The sequence below is a fragment of the Myxine glutinosa genome, chromosome 6 (genome assembly GCF_964187855.1).
Source record: "Myxine glutinosa chromosome 6, kmMyxGlut1.1, whole genome shotgun sequence".
Classification (NCBI taxonomy): Eukaryota; Metazoa; Chordata; class Myxini; order Myxiniformes; family Myxinidae; genus Myxine; species Myxine glutinosa.
This window is the reverse complement of record NC_136266.1, coordinates 63,310,896-63,329,545: the sequence shown is the minus strand read 5'-3', so window position 1 is coordinate 63,329,545 and position 18,650 is coordinate 63,310,896. Positions and strand designations below refer to the sequence as shown.

Genomic DNA, 18,650 nt, shown 5'->3' with positions numbered 1-18,650 from the left:
AGGGATTCGTATGACAATATATACATTATTTAGCTCCAGGAATGGCTGAGTGCTCAGATTTTTGGGCACCCCTTCTGGAATTGATCTCCATAACCCATGGAACAACTGTGACAAATTTGGTGATTTAATCAACCAGGTCACGATTTCTGGAAAATTTGACGTTAAAGCTCCTGATTACTAGTGTTATATTAAAGGCAAAACAGGGGCTTGAACGCATGACCCAAATATATTAAGCCAGCCATATTAACTGTTAAGCCAACACCAGGCTTCAGCATTACAATGAATGACAATACTTATAAAGTGCTTTTTATATCTAGGTGCCCATACCTAGGACTGATATGAGAATCATTTAAGGACTGGCAACACGTACAGGCCAGAATATTTCTCCGTGAGCTGGCCAGGTTATTTTTAGAGACCCACTCAGATCAAGGTTCATGGAAAACATGTTTTATTGGCAATTTCATAATGACAAATTCTATGGAATTTATACACACCTGCCTTCAGCTGGATTTAAACCCACAACCTCTGGGATACCAGTTCAGTGCTTTGTCCTCATCAGTTTGCCACTGTAACCATAACCAAGCCACAATACAATGTTTAAATAAACAAGAAACTAGTCACAGGTACCTAAAAAAAAGGCACTGGTTGAACCAGCGACCTCCACGTTCATATTCAAGACATTGTGTATTCGCAAGTCACATCCAGGAAAAGAGCACACTTTTTATCATTCTCTCATGGACAGGTGTTTAAACTTCCTCCGAATGTTGGGAATTGACTCTGCTTTGACTCGTGCAGAAATGTCGACTCCCAAAGGTGCTCTGCAGATAAAAACAAACAAATAGTAAAATCAAGTGTAGTGCCACATTCCACCAAACCATGTTGATGTCATCAATTAATTTCCTCTACTCTAACCATAGTTCTGCATAAAAACGAGTGCTTGGCCGTTTATAGATACACCTACGTACACCTACAAAACAGCTGTTTTCACTGGAATTTCAAAGATTGATTTTACATTTTGTACACTGGGGGAAAAAGTGTTTTTTTGTATCCATGGTCGAGGTTTGTGAAAGAGCTAGAGCAGAATGGAATGGAACAAAATGGAAATGGGAGAAACACCTACATAAGAGTAGAAAGAGGTGCAAATTAGATCAAGGAGAGGGAGAGAAGTACACGTGGGGTGAAAAACGCGACACATAATCGAAAAGAAACAGCAAGATTTTAGATTTTCTCCTTAACCGATCACAAACAGTAAAATTACACAACAAGTTGTTCAAGACTATTGTCTTGACTACTGGTGCCCACAAGGGCGCGTGCTGTCACCTCTTCTCTATTCCTTTTCACCAATGATTGGGTGTCTCATCATGAGTCTGTCTAGCTCGTGAAGTTTGCCGACAACACGACCATCGAGGGTATATTACCGTGAATTATGATGAGTCAGAATACCTTCAGGAAGTTAATGGGTTTGTGTCATGGTGCAAACACACAACCTCGAGCTGAATACTGCAAAGACTAAGGAGATGGTGTTGACTTTCGTAGGACGAAAAAAAAACTTTAGTCGACCCTCTTACCATCATTGTTCACTGCTTTAAACTTCTAGATACAATCATTTCCAGTAGTTTAAAGTGGGACCACAACACAGATATTATTACCAGGAAAGCTCAGCGACGCCTCTCGCCCCTGTGGCAGCTAAAGTGGTTTGGCCTTCGCAGGGAAATTTTCGTCCAGTTTTATCGTGCCATTATAGAGTGTTCTGACTTTCTCTTTGTGTGTCGTATGGCAGCTGCACCCAGCGACAGAAGCTTCGGCTCCATAGGGTTGTGCGCACTGCTGATAGGATTATTATCTCCACCACCGAAGGTGAGCAAAGGTTATGTTTTCACCCATGTCTGTCTGTTTGTGAAAAGGACATCTCAAATTGTGAACGGATTCGGACGAAATTTGTTGGAGAGGTTGGGTATGTGATAAGGATGGAAATGATTAGATTTTGGTGAAAATTTGAATCCAGATCCGGATTAGAGAATTTTTTAAAAGTGATTCTTCACCATTGAGTGAGGGCGATAAAACGACATATAGCACGATATCTCAAAAAGTTCTGGACGGATTTGGATGAAACTTGGTGGACTGGTTGGGAGTGTGACAAGGAAGATTTGACAAGGCTCTACTGATTGCCATTCTAGTTTTAGCCTTACATTCAAACAAAATTGAAAATTATTCCAAACAGGATGCTTACACTTTTCGGGACATTATAAAGGACACAAGCAATGGGCATGAATAACTACTTTAATGTGTTAAACAAGAAAGAGCAGAGATTATAGAACCTCGCCTCTTTCAGATGTTTTTAAGGCTTTTGTGTTAAAACAAACAAGCGTTACGCCTAGGTCCCCCGCCCGAAAAAGGCCAACCCCTGCTCTGCAGGGAAAAATGGCCTCTAAAGGTGGTTCTTATGCGTAGATACACCCACACACCAGATTAGAAGTTAGTAGTTCGTTTATTTTTCAAGATATTTCGCTCACAAGGTTCAGACATGTATATGGTGGCGGCCATCTTGGATTTTGACGTGGCGACCCAATTTTCAATAGCGTTCTTCCTTATGCCTAGATACACCCACACACCAGATTGGAAGTTGGTACTTCGCTTATTTTTCAAGATATTCCGCTCACAAGGTTCAGACGTACATGGCGGCGGCCATCTTGGATTTTGACGTGGGTTGCACCCACACACCAAATTAGAATTCGGTCCTTCGCTTACGCACGCATGCACGGACGCACGCACGCCAGCACGCACGGACGCATGCACACACACACGGACGGAGGGGAAAACCATAGTCCCCCCTTCGCTCCGCGGTGCGACGGGGGACAAAAGGGCAGCGGAACCACGTGATCGATGACCTCATCAAATTTTTTCTCCACCAATTTATCCTTAGATGATGCTCCAGAAATTTCATCTTGATCGATGAGGTTTTGTACTTGTCGAATTATGACGTCATAATGGAGGCACCTATGACATCATTAACATACACTACCGGTCAAAAGTTTTGGAACACCTCAATTTTTCCAGTTTTGTTATTGAAATTTATGCAGTTTAATGTCTCAATGTACTCTGAAATTAAGCATAGAACAAATAAACAATTGGAGATAAAAAAGAAATCATAGAATCATTTTGTTTAACAAAATGTAATTACAATTTTTGACTCAGCAAATTAGCCACCTTTTGCAGATATAACCGCCGAACACACTCGTGGCATTCTTTCTACAATGGAAATCAAATATTGTTCGGGAAGTTCTTCCCAACAATGTTGCATAAGTTCCCACAAATGTGTTGCACTTGTAGGTTGCTTTGCTTTCACCCTTCTGTCCAGTTCATCCCAAACCAGTTCGATGGGGTTTAAGTCTGGAGACTGTGCTGGCCATTCCATGATTTGAAGCCTACCGTCTTGTTCTTTTCCTCGAAGGTAGTTTTGACATAGCGTGGAGGTGTGTTTGGGGTCATTATCTTGCCGTAGGATGAACCCCTGACCAACTCGGCGTATACCAGAGGGTATTACATGGCGCTGCAAAATGCTGTGGTAGCCCTTTTGGTTCAGGGTGCCAGTCACTCTGTGCAAGTCGCCGACTCTGGATCCAGCAAAAGAGCCCCAGACCATCATGCTTCCTCCTCCATGTTTGACAGTTGGGGTCACACACTGAGGAACCATCCTTTCGCCTACTCGACGGTGTACAAAAATCCTGCGTGATGAACCAAAGATTTCAAATTTTGATTAATCGGTCCATAAGACCTTCTTCCACTCTTCAGTAGTTCATGGGCGGTGCTTCATGGCCCAGGCAAGCCTCTTTTTCTTATTTCGCCATCTTAGCAATGGCTTTCTTACTGCCACTCGACCTGTCAAACCTGCAGCTCGAAGTCTTCTCTTCACAGTTGAAACTGAGACTTGCTTACTTCGACCAGTGTTAAGCTGTGCTTGAAGCCGTTGTCCTGTGAGCCGCCTATCACGCAAGCTGTTGACTCTCAGAAACTTGTCTTCTGATTCTGTTGTGGCTTTGGGTCTGCCAGACCTCTTCCTGTCAGAGTTTCCTCCAGTTTCCAATATACTACTTCCTGCAGTGCAATATTGTCCAAATAATGCGTCAGAGGGTGTAATAACAGTCTGTTCCAATACTGCTTTGATACAGACAGGGGGGTTGTAAACAAGTAATCAGCAGAGGTTGGGACACCTGTTGGAATTGTTTGCATCAACTTTCAAGGCTTAATTTACTTACATTGCTGCAGAACAGCTGTAAGTTGTTACCCCAATACTTGTTCCCTGAAGAAGGCCTTTTTTTTTTTTTACAATATAGCTGTGCAATTTACATTATTTTCCTGTTTTTGCAACCCTAAACTTTTTTTTTTAACCTCGGGCAATTTACTGCTTACCTTTGTACCATTTCAGGTTATTCACTGGACTTGAATTGCTTAAATTTCAATAAAAACTGGAAAAATTGAGGCATTGTAAAACTTTTGACCGGGAGTGTATGTTATTCCTAATGGAGAGTTATTTAGAATGAGCACTGTCTCAATTTTTTCGATGCAGTGCTTTTGGGGATATGGAGTTGCAAAGTTTTCCAGTTTTTCCAAGATGGCGCCCATACCACGTGACCTATGACGTCATAATTATCACAAAAAATTATATAGGAGGAGGTGCACCTATGGTGAAAATTCCTGTCAGTCGGACCAACGGTTGCAGAGAAAATCATATTTATTCTGTGCGGACAAACAATAAATATGTTGCGCATAGAAATCCCTAAAATAAGTTGTTGGCCTATGATGACCTCAAAAATAGTTGGGGGTTGGTTTCACTAAGCTGATATGAAAATCCTTTTCAAATTTCAAGTCAATCAGATTAAAATTGAGGATTTTAGAAATTTGACAAAGTTGGTGACCTTTGTCCTATGTTGACCTATTGACCCCAAAAACGATAGTCTTCTTGCTTATGACCATCTCAACCATTTGGTGCAGTTTCGTGAAGATCGGGTGAAAATTGTGACCTGTAGGCGACTGGCATACAAACAAACAAACAGACAGACCAACAGACAATAACGCAGAAGGCAAACCAATATACTTGAAAAATCTTCGATTTTCCCAAGTAGCAAGCAGACAGACAAAGAAACGGACTCAAATGCAATATTCTCTCCTCTGGCGAGGGTAATAAGGTGGTGTAAAAGACGGTGTACCAATGGTGATAAACTTCCAATTGAATGTTTTTTTTTTTCTACAGCCTTTTAAACTTTTATTCCATTCCAATTGAATTGTGTACTTCAACATCATAGAACACAAAATCGCCTTGTTTGCACTTCGGCAAATTCCTTCAGTTTAGCACTTGTCCGGTCTCAACCAATCAAATTTCCTACACACTGAGGATGGAGTTGTCAGACGGTTCAGTTCTGGGCTGTTCCGTTTGACCCATCGGCTTTGTTTAGTTGTGATCGGGCCTGTTACTCAAAAGTTCCCGAACAATGCTAATATCGATCGTACTTGGAAACGCAAAGCAAGAGCTGAAAAACCCTTCCCATGTCCTTTTTCTCAAGACTTCATGGGGTAAGTTGCTCTATGAACTCTCTAATTGGTTATGATAATAGAGCAGAATTTTTGAAGCTTTCAGTAGATCAGGAATTGCAATGGTTTTGAAAATATTTTTAAAAAGTAAACAGCATGGGGATTTTTCACACTGGATTGGAAATAAATTCGGTGGATGATTCGTACAACGGTGCTGATACAGTGAAGCTCATGTTGGAGTTAAACGACAAAGGTCAGCAGGTTCACAAAGTACTAAAGGGATTTGTGTGTGGGGTGGTGGACGTACATGAGGAATAACCGAAAAATGAGTAGCAATGACCTGGAGGGGAACAGAATAGGATTGAGCAAGTGTAGAAGAGATCGTGGAGACGCATGGGACAGCCCATGAGGTAGTGATGGGCAGCACATTTGGAAGACTGAAGTGAGAAGGATGAGACAACAGATACAGGGAGATTATTTCACGAGTAAAAATCCCATCAAAAATGATGGGTTGGAACAATTTATTTGACGGTGCACCCTCGTGAGCATGCCAAAGTCTGAAGCCTCGGCCTAGTTTCAGGTGTTCTTGTATCTCTATTTATTAGGCATCGTACAGACGTAAATGAACACTCGTTTTACTCTGTGTGCATGTTGTACATCACGTGCAGCGGATTTCACCTCCGAGCCTTGTATTTATTGTTATTTTTAAAAAAGCTTCTGTACATTTAAAAAAAAGCCCTTGAGGATCGGTTTGCAAGCCACCATCTACAATTCCAATAGCAGAGACATAATTCAACTTTTATGGAAAATGTTTTTTGAGTTTGTTTTATCCTCAAAAAGAGACCATGGTGAACACACATTCGAGTTAAAAGATTGGCCTTTAAAACATACCCTTATGAAGGGGGACAGACATATGTACAATACACACACTGACATGATGTTTATATGGTACATTTGTTTTATATGGTAAAAACATCCAATGTATTGTCGTGTCCCCGGGGATAAGAACCCAAGAAGACGAATGGCCGAAACGAGCTTAAACTCCGAGGCGTACTCCGAACCTTGGCTGGATTGTCTTTGGTGTGCGTGGGACGGCCCGAGCCTTATCCAATTGGGAACACACGCAGGGTTATCTGAACCCACAAACACAAAGACATGACAGCAAAATCTACAATTCAAGAAAAGTAAGATTCGACAAATTATTATTTAATGAAAATAAATGCAAATAACAATGAAAGGTGAGGTAAAAACTAAAATTCCTAATTGAGACGTCTCCACTCAGACTCGTATACAAACAAGGGGAAAAGATAATGAAAGAAGAAAAATAATGTTTTGGCAATCGGCCGGCACTCAGCTTTGCGTCCCCAAATGGCTGGTAAGGCTTGCTGGTCGTCGCCTCAAACCACCGCGTGGGAAACACACAAGATGGCACGGAATCATGCCCGCAGCCAGCCACCGGCGTGAGTCAAGCAGGCAGGATCTTTCTTTGCTAATACGGCTCCGATGGTCTCCTTGGCGCACACAGACGAGCGCCCGTCGTCCTCCCACACAAAACAACCAAGCGACCGCCGCGATCAAGACCAGGACCAGAAGACTGCGACCGCCCACAACCAATCCCAAGACAAGAGAGACCAAGATGGCGAGAGCACATTCTCTTCCTCCAGTTCTCGAATGTTCAACCGCTGACATCACACTCTGTCCAATCACCGAGTTCTACTCAATCATCCCATCGTGCCTCCACCAATCACGAACACCGGGACGTGGTCTCCCCATTACAAGTCATCAGGGGGTGGAGTCCAATCTCCGTTCGGGAATGTTCGGATGACGTCAAATGCTGTGAGACGGGGCTTGACTGGCACGGTCGACCAATGTGCTGGGTGTTGGTTAGCCTTGACGACGGTGTGAGTGAATGGAGTAATTTGCCTGGCCGGCTGAGTTTTGTAAGAACATTACAAAAAATTACAAGAGCCATTTACACACAGGGGATTTAATCTTATAGACCCTACCTAGATAGCACAACTCCACTCCTCCGTCTGGAGACGCCTAAACACTTACCCGGACATTCTACACTACTTAGATACATTGAGATGGCTTCGTGGCATACAGAGCATGCTAATATATACAATTCTATCTCGACTAAGGTCCCATTAACACCGACCCCCACACAAACAGAAACAGTATCGTCATATATATATACTGTATATATATATATATATATATATATATATATTGTTGGGGATATGGGAATTGTGTGGGTAATCTGATGTAAATTTTCCCCTTTTTGTATGCTGTAAATCTTGTAAATATCACCCTCCAATAGTATAAAGATCAAAAGTCGCCCATAGTTAATCCATCGCATACACGTAGCCAATCTTAAATTCCCCTCGTAGTTATGTCCTTAATACATGTTAGTATAAGGCTCTGTGGCCCACTAGTTCATTACGTTGCATCAATTAAATAAGACAGGTCCCTCCGACGCCCCATGGCATCTTCCAAGGGCCAGGTTTAGCCACTTTGCTGCATTTCATCTCCTGTCCACTTTGCTGCATTTTAACTCCTTTAGCCACTTTGCTGCATTTCATCTGCCGTCCACTTTGCTGCATTTGACTCCATTACGCACGAGGTAACCTCGGAGAAGAAAGGCGTGTCCCCACCTCGTCATAGAGGGGAGGAGTGAGTCAGCCCCACTCAACCAACCAAGAACAAGGGGTTGGACTTGGAGAGGGTGTGGAGAGAAACATCGAGTAGGTTCGCGAAGGTTCAAGGGCGTGGCATATATAACTCGCACGACGACGCCCCCACGAGAGACGCGCAAGGAGAGAGAAAGACGCGTCAGACGATTTGGAAAGAAGGGGAGGACCAAAAGAGCCCGAGGCGTGCAGCGACAACCAGCCCCTGCCGCGTGCAACGAGATACGTGTGCCGACGTCGCCCTGCTCGCTCCCAGCCTGACAAGGACCGGCTTGCTGTGCGCCCTGTAGTGCTGTTAGCTAGATTCAAAATCCCGTCTCGGAACCGTCTCGATAAATTTTCAATTTTCATAACGGGATCTCGGCTCGGCTCGGTTCCCGGCAAAGTAAAAAAAATAAAAAAAAAATAAAAATAATAAGGCTTCAAAAATAATGGAATTTCATTACAATATATAAACAACAATGAAAAAAATTCATTTCTGATGTTGAGTACTTAAATTCCGACTTAGCTTCCATTTACCGGGATGAAATAAAATACACCGCCTACATGCAGATGATCGGCCACCGATGGGACCGGGTTATCTCATTACAGTTTGTATTGTCGTGTAATTTCTTGCTCGGAATGTCAGAGAGAGGGAGAAAATGTTTCTGCTCAGGCATATTCGAGTCCAGGTTGGAGTTTCATTATCATTTTGTGAGTTGTGATCGCCAAGGGGCTCGCTCCCCCCCCCCCGCCCCCGTTCCCCTCCCCTCACCCGCCCGGCAATGCCGGGTACTTCTGCTAGTAAATTATAAAGCTGGCGGTGTAGTGATCACCCCCCCCCCCTCCTTATTTTGACTCTGTGACTAAAGTAAACGTAATCAACTTATCAGGCCTAAAGTGGAGATAAGATAACCAAAATACTTTCACATTCAAACCATCAAACCAAACCCCGAGGGATTCTTACAATGTATAGATTTAGCGTTGCAATTAAACATAAACGTTCATCAAAAACTCATTTCATAAAACTACATAATGTATTGTACTTGTCTTAATACATTGTGTGTAGAATAATCCGTTATAAACGTGTTTTTAATCTAAATAAATATCGTCCCTCCAATCACGGCGCCTCGAGCGCCCCTCGATATTAATGTGCAAAAGACCATAGCAACCACATCCTGTAACTCGTCTCCAAGGACGGACACGTGACCGCAGCGTAGCGGGGCGAGGCGGAGTGATACAGCGGAAGGATTCAACGGTTTAAATAAAGCCGCGATGCGGCGGATTTTCATTGTGACCTTTAATCCTGATTTCGTTACTTCCGCCACCAAAGGTGGATGGAGCTTGTTTTCACTCCTGTCTGTTTGTCCGTTTGTTTGTGAACACAATATCTCAAAAAGTTGTGGACGGATTCGGACGAAATTTTGTGGAGATGCAGCGAGTGTGACAAGGACGACATGATTAGATGTTGGTGAAGATCCGGATTCGGAATTCGGATTCGTTTGCAGTGCATTGTTTGTTGACGAGGGGAAAATCCTGGAACAGTGAGTTTACTTTATCTATCATCGTTTGTCAGTTCAGCTGCACTTGCGAAAAATGATGCTTGTGCAGAAGCAGAGTAATGAAAGCAAGGCTCAATAAATGCCTCTATTATGGAAAATATCTGCAAGAAGTTGGAATTTTAACCGGGATTTTTTTACCGGGAAATTGCGTCAGTCAATTTATCTCGGGACCGTCCCGAGACCGTCTCGAAAGCCGAAACCGGCGGGATTTCGTCCCGGTCTCGGCTCGGTTGACAGCCCTAGCGCCCTGCCAAGCCTTCCAGCTTGTGTTTCGACCTTCTCCCTCCAGCAAAAACCAACCTGCAATTTCCCCATTCGTGTACGTGAGTTTGTTCTGTGTGTCTTGTCCCTGGGTTAATTAAGACTGTTAATAGGTAAGCTAACGATTTCACTGTGTCACCTGCTTTTTCCATTTCCCTGTATATCACCTTGACTGCTCCTTTTGCTTTAGTGTGTGTAAATAATAAATCCTGTTATTCCTCTGTACGTCTTCTTCTTCCTCTTCACATTCGGTCGCTTTAGAGGTTTCCATATTGAATATCTGTGGCGCGATTTTGGCCAACGTTCAGGAATCGGGTTAGTCGGGGTAACTGTTCGGGTGCGGCGGCCATCCGCTCGGCCAATTAACATCCTAGTCGCGTCCGCGGATAAGATGTTAATTTGCCGAGCGGATGGCGCCGTGGCCCGAACCGTTTTTACAATGACTAAGACCCGATTCCTTAAACGTGGGCCAAATCGTGCCACAGATATTCAATGGGGAAAAGACAAAGGCGACGCGGATGTGAAGAAGAAGAAGACAAAGAGGGTTTGAAATACGAATATAATTTATTACTATTTACAGGACCAAAGAAACCAAGGAAGAAGGAAAGATAATAAAATAAAGCAGAAAGAGGGACGGACCAGAAGGACACAGTGAAACTCTAGCTTATCTATTACAGTCTTAATTAACCCAGGGACAGAACAAACAAAGACGGACTCACACGGGGAATTGCAGAGTGGATTGGCTGGAAGGAGGAAGGTTCAGCTCGGACCAGAGGACGGCCGGGCCGGGAGGGAGCAGCCGCCACCCTTCCTCAACAGCAACCTGCCGTCAACGCTCAAGCTGCGGCGGTCAAAGCTGCGATGGTTCAAAGCTGCTGTGGTTCAAACTCCTGTGGTTCAAGCTCCGGTGGTTCAAACTCCTGTGGTTCAAGCTCCGGTGGTTCAAACTGCTGCCGTGGGGACGTCGTGTGCTTTCTCAGGACTCCTTTTCATCACCCCTGCGCACTTGTGTCAAAGGCTTCCCCCGCGCTTCTGTCAAGTGCTTCCGCGCGCGCTTTTTATAACGCCGCGGGCAAATCAAGCCGCCGGCCTCCAGAACACGCCCATCGGTGAGCTCGCCTCGGCCCTGATTGGTCGGCACGGCCCTCTGGCTCCACCCTTGATGACGATGGGCAGGCACGCCCAGGATTCGGCAGCTCCTCCCCCTTCTTCTCCGAGCCTACCTCGTGGCTAATGGAGTCTCGGTGAATGCAGTTGGCAATTGCGGCTTTATTAATTGAAAATGAAAGGGGATCTATCTATTTGAATTCGGTGCAATGGAGTGTCAATTAATGGAAAACAAATCCTTAGCCTACTACACAGAATAAGGAAATAACTGTCAACAAGGAGGAAATCTATGATTGGCTAACATGAGTGCTTAAGAAATAACTACGGAACGACCTTTGACCTTTATACACAGACTGGAGGCAGGAGTGTCCAGAATAAAACAATAAAAAAAAACACAATCCTCATATCCACAACACTGCACCCTCCTCCTCTTAGGCACGTCCCGGGCCTCTTACCTTTACTTTTAGTGTGGCACGTAGGTGTAGTTCCCTCTACATTTAACCTGACCCTGAGTGTGACAGTTTTAAAACATAAATAAATATGTCCCGCTGCTCCATTGCACCCTACCTAACAGACTCACGCCCACAGCTAACCGAATTGCGGAATTGTCTTCAAACTATACATTTACGGTGGGGGGCGCATTATTTACAATGACTCTACTTTATTTACAAAACGCAACCCAGGACCTGTGATCGTTCTTTTTGGGGGGAAGACAGTCTGCCCTGCATCGATGCACCAGAAAGCACCCAAAACACACCAAAGCACCCTCAAGCACCAATCGGTGCACAGTCACCACTGTTCAATAAAAATAAACTAACAAACCCTTGGTGGTGTCTTGCTCTTCGGCTCCCTCTGCTGGCTATTGCTCTCTTCCTGATGTTGTCATCTTCTTTGCTGGTGGCCTATTTGGATTAAAATAAAAGCAAGCACAACACGTGTCCATTGTTATTTATTTATGGCCCACAGGGCCGACTACGTGGGGTTCACCTGTGGGGCATCGGTGCCCTGTGATCAAGGTCCGCCAGCAAGATCTCGGGCCTTCATGGCCGGTTCCAGCAGAGGGGCCCTGCCCCAACCCATGGGGTCCATCAGTGGTGCTCAGCCACAGACATGTGGTCCATAAGGTGGTGCATCGATGCAGACAGCTGTGGTTGCGAGAGGTTCGGGCGCCCAATGGCGGACTCTCGCACGCTCCCCTCGGCGCCCAGTGGCGCACAGTCCTCATGTGGGAGACAAGGGGGGGAAAAGACAGATGAGCGAGGGGTAAGGTCTCAAGGGTACACATCAAACAAGGCAATGCAAGGCGAGGTGCGTATGGAGACGGAGCGGAGAAAAGCTCGTCCCTACCGTATGTCACCCCCCCTGTCACCTACTCTACCCTTGCCCTTACCCCATATTTACAACAATCTACACATTTACCAATTCGTCACTACGTCACGTCTTCCCCATATTTCCCCTACACCAAATTCGTCTTCACAATCCCTCTAACCAAATTTGCCATCACCAATTCATCATCAATCCTCATAAGGAGGGAGAGATGGAACACCAGCACAATGTCACACCCACGTCATGATGCGTCTCACATTCCAAACATTTGCACAATAAAAATAACAAAACAACCTGGCATGGTGTGGAGGTACGTCATCCCAGGTGAGTGGATGTAGATGGTGCGAGGAAATCTCCATCCTAACTACCTTCTAAATGACTTTAATACACTTTACACTACCCGGGGTCTTTCCCTGCCAATCCATTGGCCAACTTACACTATGGGTTCTAAAAACCAATTCCCATTGACCAAACTGTGGTGCTTATCAATTTGGGGTCTCACTCCCCCGATTCATCTCCCGGTGCCCTTGCACAATTTCTGGGCTGAGTCGTGTAGCTCTCCCAGCAGGTCTACCCACCTGCACACCTCCACCACTGTAGTTGCCACCCGAGCTTACCTAGCTCCTCACCCTAACCTATCTAATTGGGGAAGGCCCCTCCTGGCTCTGTCACCCCCTGGTGCCCTCCGGCACTGGGCTACCCGGGTCCGTCCTCCGGATCCTCGGGCCCCATCCACAACAACTCTACCGGCTCCCAGAGCCCACCTGCGGCCTCACCTGGCCGACATCCTCACAGTGGTGGAGTGCTCAACCAACTACACACACTTAGTACAGGCTACACGCCCAGCCATTTCCACAACACTAATGCACCCATTCAACCATCATTCTTCCACCACGCACCACAGATGCCAATATCCAACCACAATTTACCTGTACCCTCTACCTAACACTTACACTACCCTCCCCGGGTATTCGTGATGGGGTCCATCCTCCTTTCCCCCATCCACACCTTCGCACCATCCACTCCACTCCACAGTTTCCACCATACTCACTCCACGACCATCCATTCCAATACTCCATATACTCCAGACCATTTATTCCATACACCTGTTCTCCATTCACCTGTTGTTGCACACCTGTGCAATCACACCCGGTGCCACCTGCACCCTCCTTCCTCCCTGGACCATTTGGTCAGCACAACTCACATCACTATCACTCACTCAAACACTGCTCCATACACCTGTTCAGTTGCACACCTGTGCAATCTCACCTTTTAACCATACACACGGCATCATCTGAACTACCTGTTGCCCTGCTAACTTAGTGCTCCCTGTCTTCCCTTTAAACTAAGCACATACCATGTCATTATCATCCACACTAATCTACCTACGTCCCCACTACAGGTATTATTGTCACTACCTAATCTTACCGTTTCCTAAGGTCATCTTCTCTAGATCCCTATCATTATATCCTAATCCTCCCGGGCTAGTTTTCACTGCCATAAACCCCATAACTAGTGCTCCTTTGCCCCCGCTGTGAGAGATGGCAGTGTTGCCATCCCACCACATCGGGTATCTCTCACTACCAATTTTGCACACCAAATTGCAATCAATCAAAAATTTGCCAATTATCTGCCAATTCTATTCACTTTTCTAAATTTCGGATCAAAAACACTATCCTCATAAAAAAGTCCGCTTTATCTGAGCCTTGGTGCGTCGTCACATCATTAAAACTCGGCTTCGCAAAGCCGAGCAATGAATTTGGGTGGTTTGGTCGCCTTGGTTGGATCCGTCCGGCATTCACGACTCTGGGGAGGAGGCATGCTCGGGCCGAGGTTCCACGCATCATCGCGGCTCGGTACCTTGCGGTCCCGGGCCCGATGGCTGAGGCTCGCCCGGTCGGAACCCCATCCCCGCGAGGGGGCACCGTTCCGCTTCCTCCCACTCGCCCTTGAACCGGACCGGTCGCCTCGCCCGACAAGGCCCGGACTCGACCGTGCGGGGCCCAGCATCCAACAAAGCGTGCCGCGCACGCAGCTCAGCATCCAACAAAGTGCAACGCGCACCGAGCACCCGCGTCGGCTATCCGTCGCCCTAAACGCTAACCGGTTCAATGTCGATGCTTCACTTGCATACGCGACCCGTTTCACACTCACAAAACCTGGCGTTCCAACGCCTCCAGTGCATCCCACACACTCCGTCCATTCCACCACCGCACTCCCTGTTGCACACCACACCTTGTGCACACTCGCCGTTCACACACCCCCTTAACACACCTCGCCTACCGTCTTGCGCACTCTCCCTCGGTACGTACTCCGTACCACTCACCATGGGCGTGCACTCTTGCATCCACCCACTACCGTGCTCCGATGTGCTCCCTCGCACTTGCGCCACAACCAACTCAAGTGTGCTTTCTCACACACCCTCGCCGTTCATCCCATACGTGCATCCTCGCACCCGCTCCACCACCAACTCGCTCCTCGTGTCACACTCCGTACACCCCGACGTGCATTCTCGCTCGCACTCGGTTTCACTCCCACACTTTATAACACACCCACTCTTTGACGCACACTTTTTCCTCACACGCGTGCCATTTTCACTCACCCGGGACCCTTCACCAATGCCCGGGTGCCATATTGACCCCAATCGCGTGACAATTTCCTTCGCGCCAAACATCCTCTTACAAAATCTCCCGGTACCACATACAGCCCGTCTCACCTTCGGGGTTCTTCTTCCTCCCTGCACCAAAACCTGCAAATCTTTATAAGGATTAATGAGCACAGCATCAGGATGTGAGCACGGACTTTGCACGGATTCCATTTCTCCCTCCAATTCCCGGGCTACCTCCGTCGTCTCTTCAATTTCAACCATACCCACCTCTACTTTTTCTTTATTCGCCACGACGACCGCTGGCTTTAATAAAATTCCCTCTTCTACCTCAGCGGTCGCCGGCTTCCCCATACCCCGGGTCACGATTTCTACCCCGGTCCAGTTACCTGTGCTTTTCTCAACTTCGCTCAACCAGTGCTCCTCGACCCGCTTTACCTCCTCGTGCACCCGTGGGACCTGCTCGCCCAAACTGCGGTCTCTGTCCCTCTCCAACCCCTCATTAATTTCTTTGATTTGGTTTCCCAATTGCTTATTGTACTTTTCCATTATTTGTTCCCTTTCCCTGGTGGTTTTCTCAGCCAATTTGTCCATATACCCCATCATCTGCGCCGCGATGAGGTCCCATTTCACCTGCACTGCGGACTCGGCTGCCGCAGCGCCGCTATTTTGTGCCTCTGCACCCACGTGCGCGAGGGCGCCATTTTGCGCACCTGATACCTCCTCAACCACCTCCTCATTGTTCTCCTCCATTTCTTCCCTCTGGTCCTGGGTTACCCCTAACCCCTCTTCTAGTTCCCCCACCGGCATCCCGCCGCCTTGACTATCCATGGCACGACTTCCAAATTTAAGATTTTAAATAAAACAAAATTCTGGGCCACCCGTAATTTTGAGCGAGCTATTCGCACTTCAGGTCCTAATCTCACTCCCAGGCACCAATTGTTACGGACCGCGGATAAGATGTTAATTTGCCGAGCGGATGGCGCCGCGGCCCGAACCGTTTTTACAATGACTAAGACCCGATTCCTTAAACGTGGGCCAAATCGTGTCACAGATATTCAATGGGGAAAAGACAAAGGCGACGCGGATGTGAAGAAGAAGAAGACAAAGAGGGTTTGAAATACGAATATAATTTATTACTATTTACAGGACCAAAGAAACCAAGGAAGAAGGAAAGATAATAAAATAAAGCAGAAAGAGGGACGGACCAGAAGGACACAGTGAAACTCTAGCTTATCTATTACAGTCTTAATTAACCCAGGGACAGAACAAACAAAGACGGACTCACATGGGGAAATGCAGAGTGGATTGGCTGGAAGGAGGAAGGTTCAGCTCGGACCAGAGGACGGCTGGGCCGGGAGGGAGCAGCCGCCACCCTTCCTCAACAGCAACCTGCCGTCAACGCTCAAGCTGCGGCGGTCAAAGCTGCGATGGTTCAAAGCTGCTGTGGTTCAAACTCCTGTGGTTCAAGCTCCGGTGGTTCAAACTCCTGTGGTTCAAGCTCCGGTGGTTCAAACTGCTGCCGTGGGGACATCGTGTGCTTTCTCAGGACTCCTTTTCATCACCCCTGCACACTTGTGTCAAAGGCTTCCCCCGCGCTTCTGTCAACGGCTTCCGCGCGCGCTTTTTATAACGCCGCGGGCAAATCAAGCCGCCGGCCTCTAGAACACGCCCATCGGTGAGCTCGCCTCGGCCCTGATTGGTCGGCACGGCCCTCTGGCTCCACCCTTGATGACGATGGGCGGGCACGCCCAGGATTCGGCAGCTCCTCCCCCTTCTTCTCCGAGCCTACCTCGTGGCTAATGGAGTCTCGGTGAATGCAGTTGGCAATTGCGGCTTTATTAATTGAAAATGAAAGGGGATCTATCTACAGACTTGGCATTTAATATGGAATATTTTTTTTGTGGGGGTGAACTTACTTTTCAAGATGTCTTAGAACCAAAAGTTCATTGGAATTATGTTGAAATTATTCTAGATTTTGTTAATGTGACCTTTAAAAGAAACAAAAACCACATTTGACATTTCGAAACAAATAAATTGATCCTTGAAAGTGATGTAATCTGATATCGAACTCAATTCATGGACAGTACTGTGTTAAACTTCTGTACGTTTTCCAGAAGTATCTCTTTATTTTGCACATTAGCCAAATTCTTTTTTAACAAAAACAAAAGTTAAATTACGACTGGGATTACGGCCAGTAAAATTACAGTTCAGTACTTCGTGTAACCCCCACGAGCATTCAGGAGAGCACGTACACGTTGTTCACGAGATTTGCCAAGGTTTGGACAGGAATCGCTTGCCATGCAGTGACAATAGCCTGCTGCAATTCACGCACAGAGGTCGGCTGCTGGTCCAAGTGGTCGATTTGACGCGTTAATTCTGCCCACAAGTTCTCTATCGGATTCATATCCGGGGACATGGCAGGCCACTCCATATGCTCTACACCACGGTCAGCAAGAAAGTGTTGGATCATGCGAGCACGATGAGGCCGTGCATTGTCATCTTGGAAGACAAAGTTTCCTCGAAAGGCTGCACGAGCAAATGGAAGCAATGTTTCTTCCAGAATGGCCCTGTACTTGAACTGGTTCAGGTTTCCATTCAGAACAACCAGGTCAGTTTTGCCCCCTGCATGAAAAGCAGCCCAAACGGTCACCCCACCACCTCCAGCTTGGACTCTTGGCACTATACAATCTTTCTTTGTGGGCTTCATGCACTTGTCTGCGCACTCGGACGCGGCCATCTTGACAACAGACCAGAAATCTAGACTCGTCACTGAAGGTCACGTGATTCCAGTGTTCTGGCTGCCATTGACGGTGCTCTCTGACCCACTGCAATCGGCGCTGGCTGTGTTGTCTGGTCAGGCGTGGCTTTCTCAGGGGACGCCTGGCACGATAGCCTGCTTGAACCAGTCGTTGGTTGACTAGCCTTCTGGATATAGGCACATTTGTCAGTTGCTGCCACTCATCCCTAAGCCGATTAGCTGACTTGGTTCGGCCATTGCGGACTAACCGGTTCAGCTGGCGATCATCCCTCCTTGGGGTTCTGCGGGGACGTCCTGGCCTCGGTATTGGAGTAGGGACACCCCTCTGAGCATTTCGTTTCAGGATCTTTGACACTTGACCTTGAGTGATGCCATGCTGCCGAGTAATAGCACGCTGTTTCATGCCGTAATTTCGTAAAACCACCACTCCATGACAAACAGCATTGTCGAGTTGACGGACCATCTTCAGAGGAAGTGGCAATAACTTTTGGAGACGTGCAGCAGTTGTTTTCCACTAATACAGAACGCAACAACCCTTGTATACCCGACTGTGAAGCCAATCATCAAATGCACCTGTCTGTACATTTTGCCACGCCACCTGTGATATAATCCTGTTGTTGACTTCTTGCTGCGACAGACAATCAGTGACATGGGTCTTTTAACAAATAAATCACCAAAGTGTAAAAGAAACTCACCAGATTGATATACTGAGTTAAGAAAGTAAACCCAAGTCAAGAAAAAAAAAATATTCCATATTAAATGCCAAGTCTGTATTTGAATTCGGTGCAATGGAGTGTCAATTAATGGAAAACAAATCCTTAGCCTACTAC

The 18,650-nt window shown here is 46.5% G+C and overlaps 1 protein-coding gene across 2 annotated transcripts in view; it reads right to left on the bottom strand.

Annotated features, from left to right (window-relative positions):
* Window positions 1–431: 431 nt before the first annotated feature.
* The window catches only part of OSGEPL1 (O-sialoglycoprotein endopeptidase like 1), a 59,801-nt gene continuing 41,582 nt past the window's right edge, over window positions 432–18,650 (bottom strand). The window contains exons 8-9 of one of the 2 annotated variants that reach the window (XM_078779925.1): window positions 12,116–12,348; window positions 432–818 (exon numbers count right to left, since the gene is read on the bottom strand). In XM_078779925.1, coding sequence (XP_078636051.1) covers window positions 733–818; window positions 12,116–12,348 — 319 coding nt within the window. In that variant the 3' untranslated portion in view covers window positions 432–732. The remainder of the gene's footprint in view (window positions 819–12,115; window positions 12,349–18,650) is intronic. The other variant, XM_068120213.2, reaches the window with a different exon arrangement.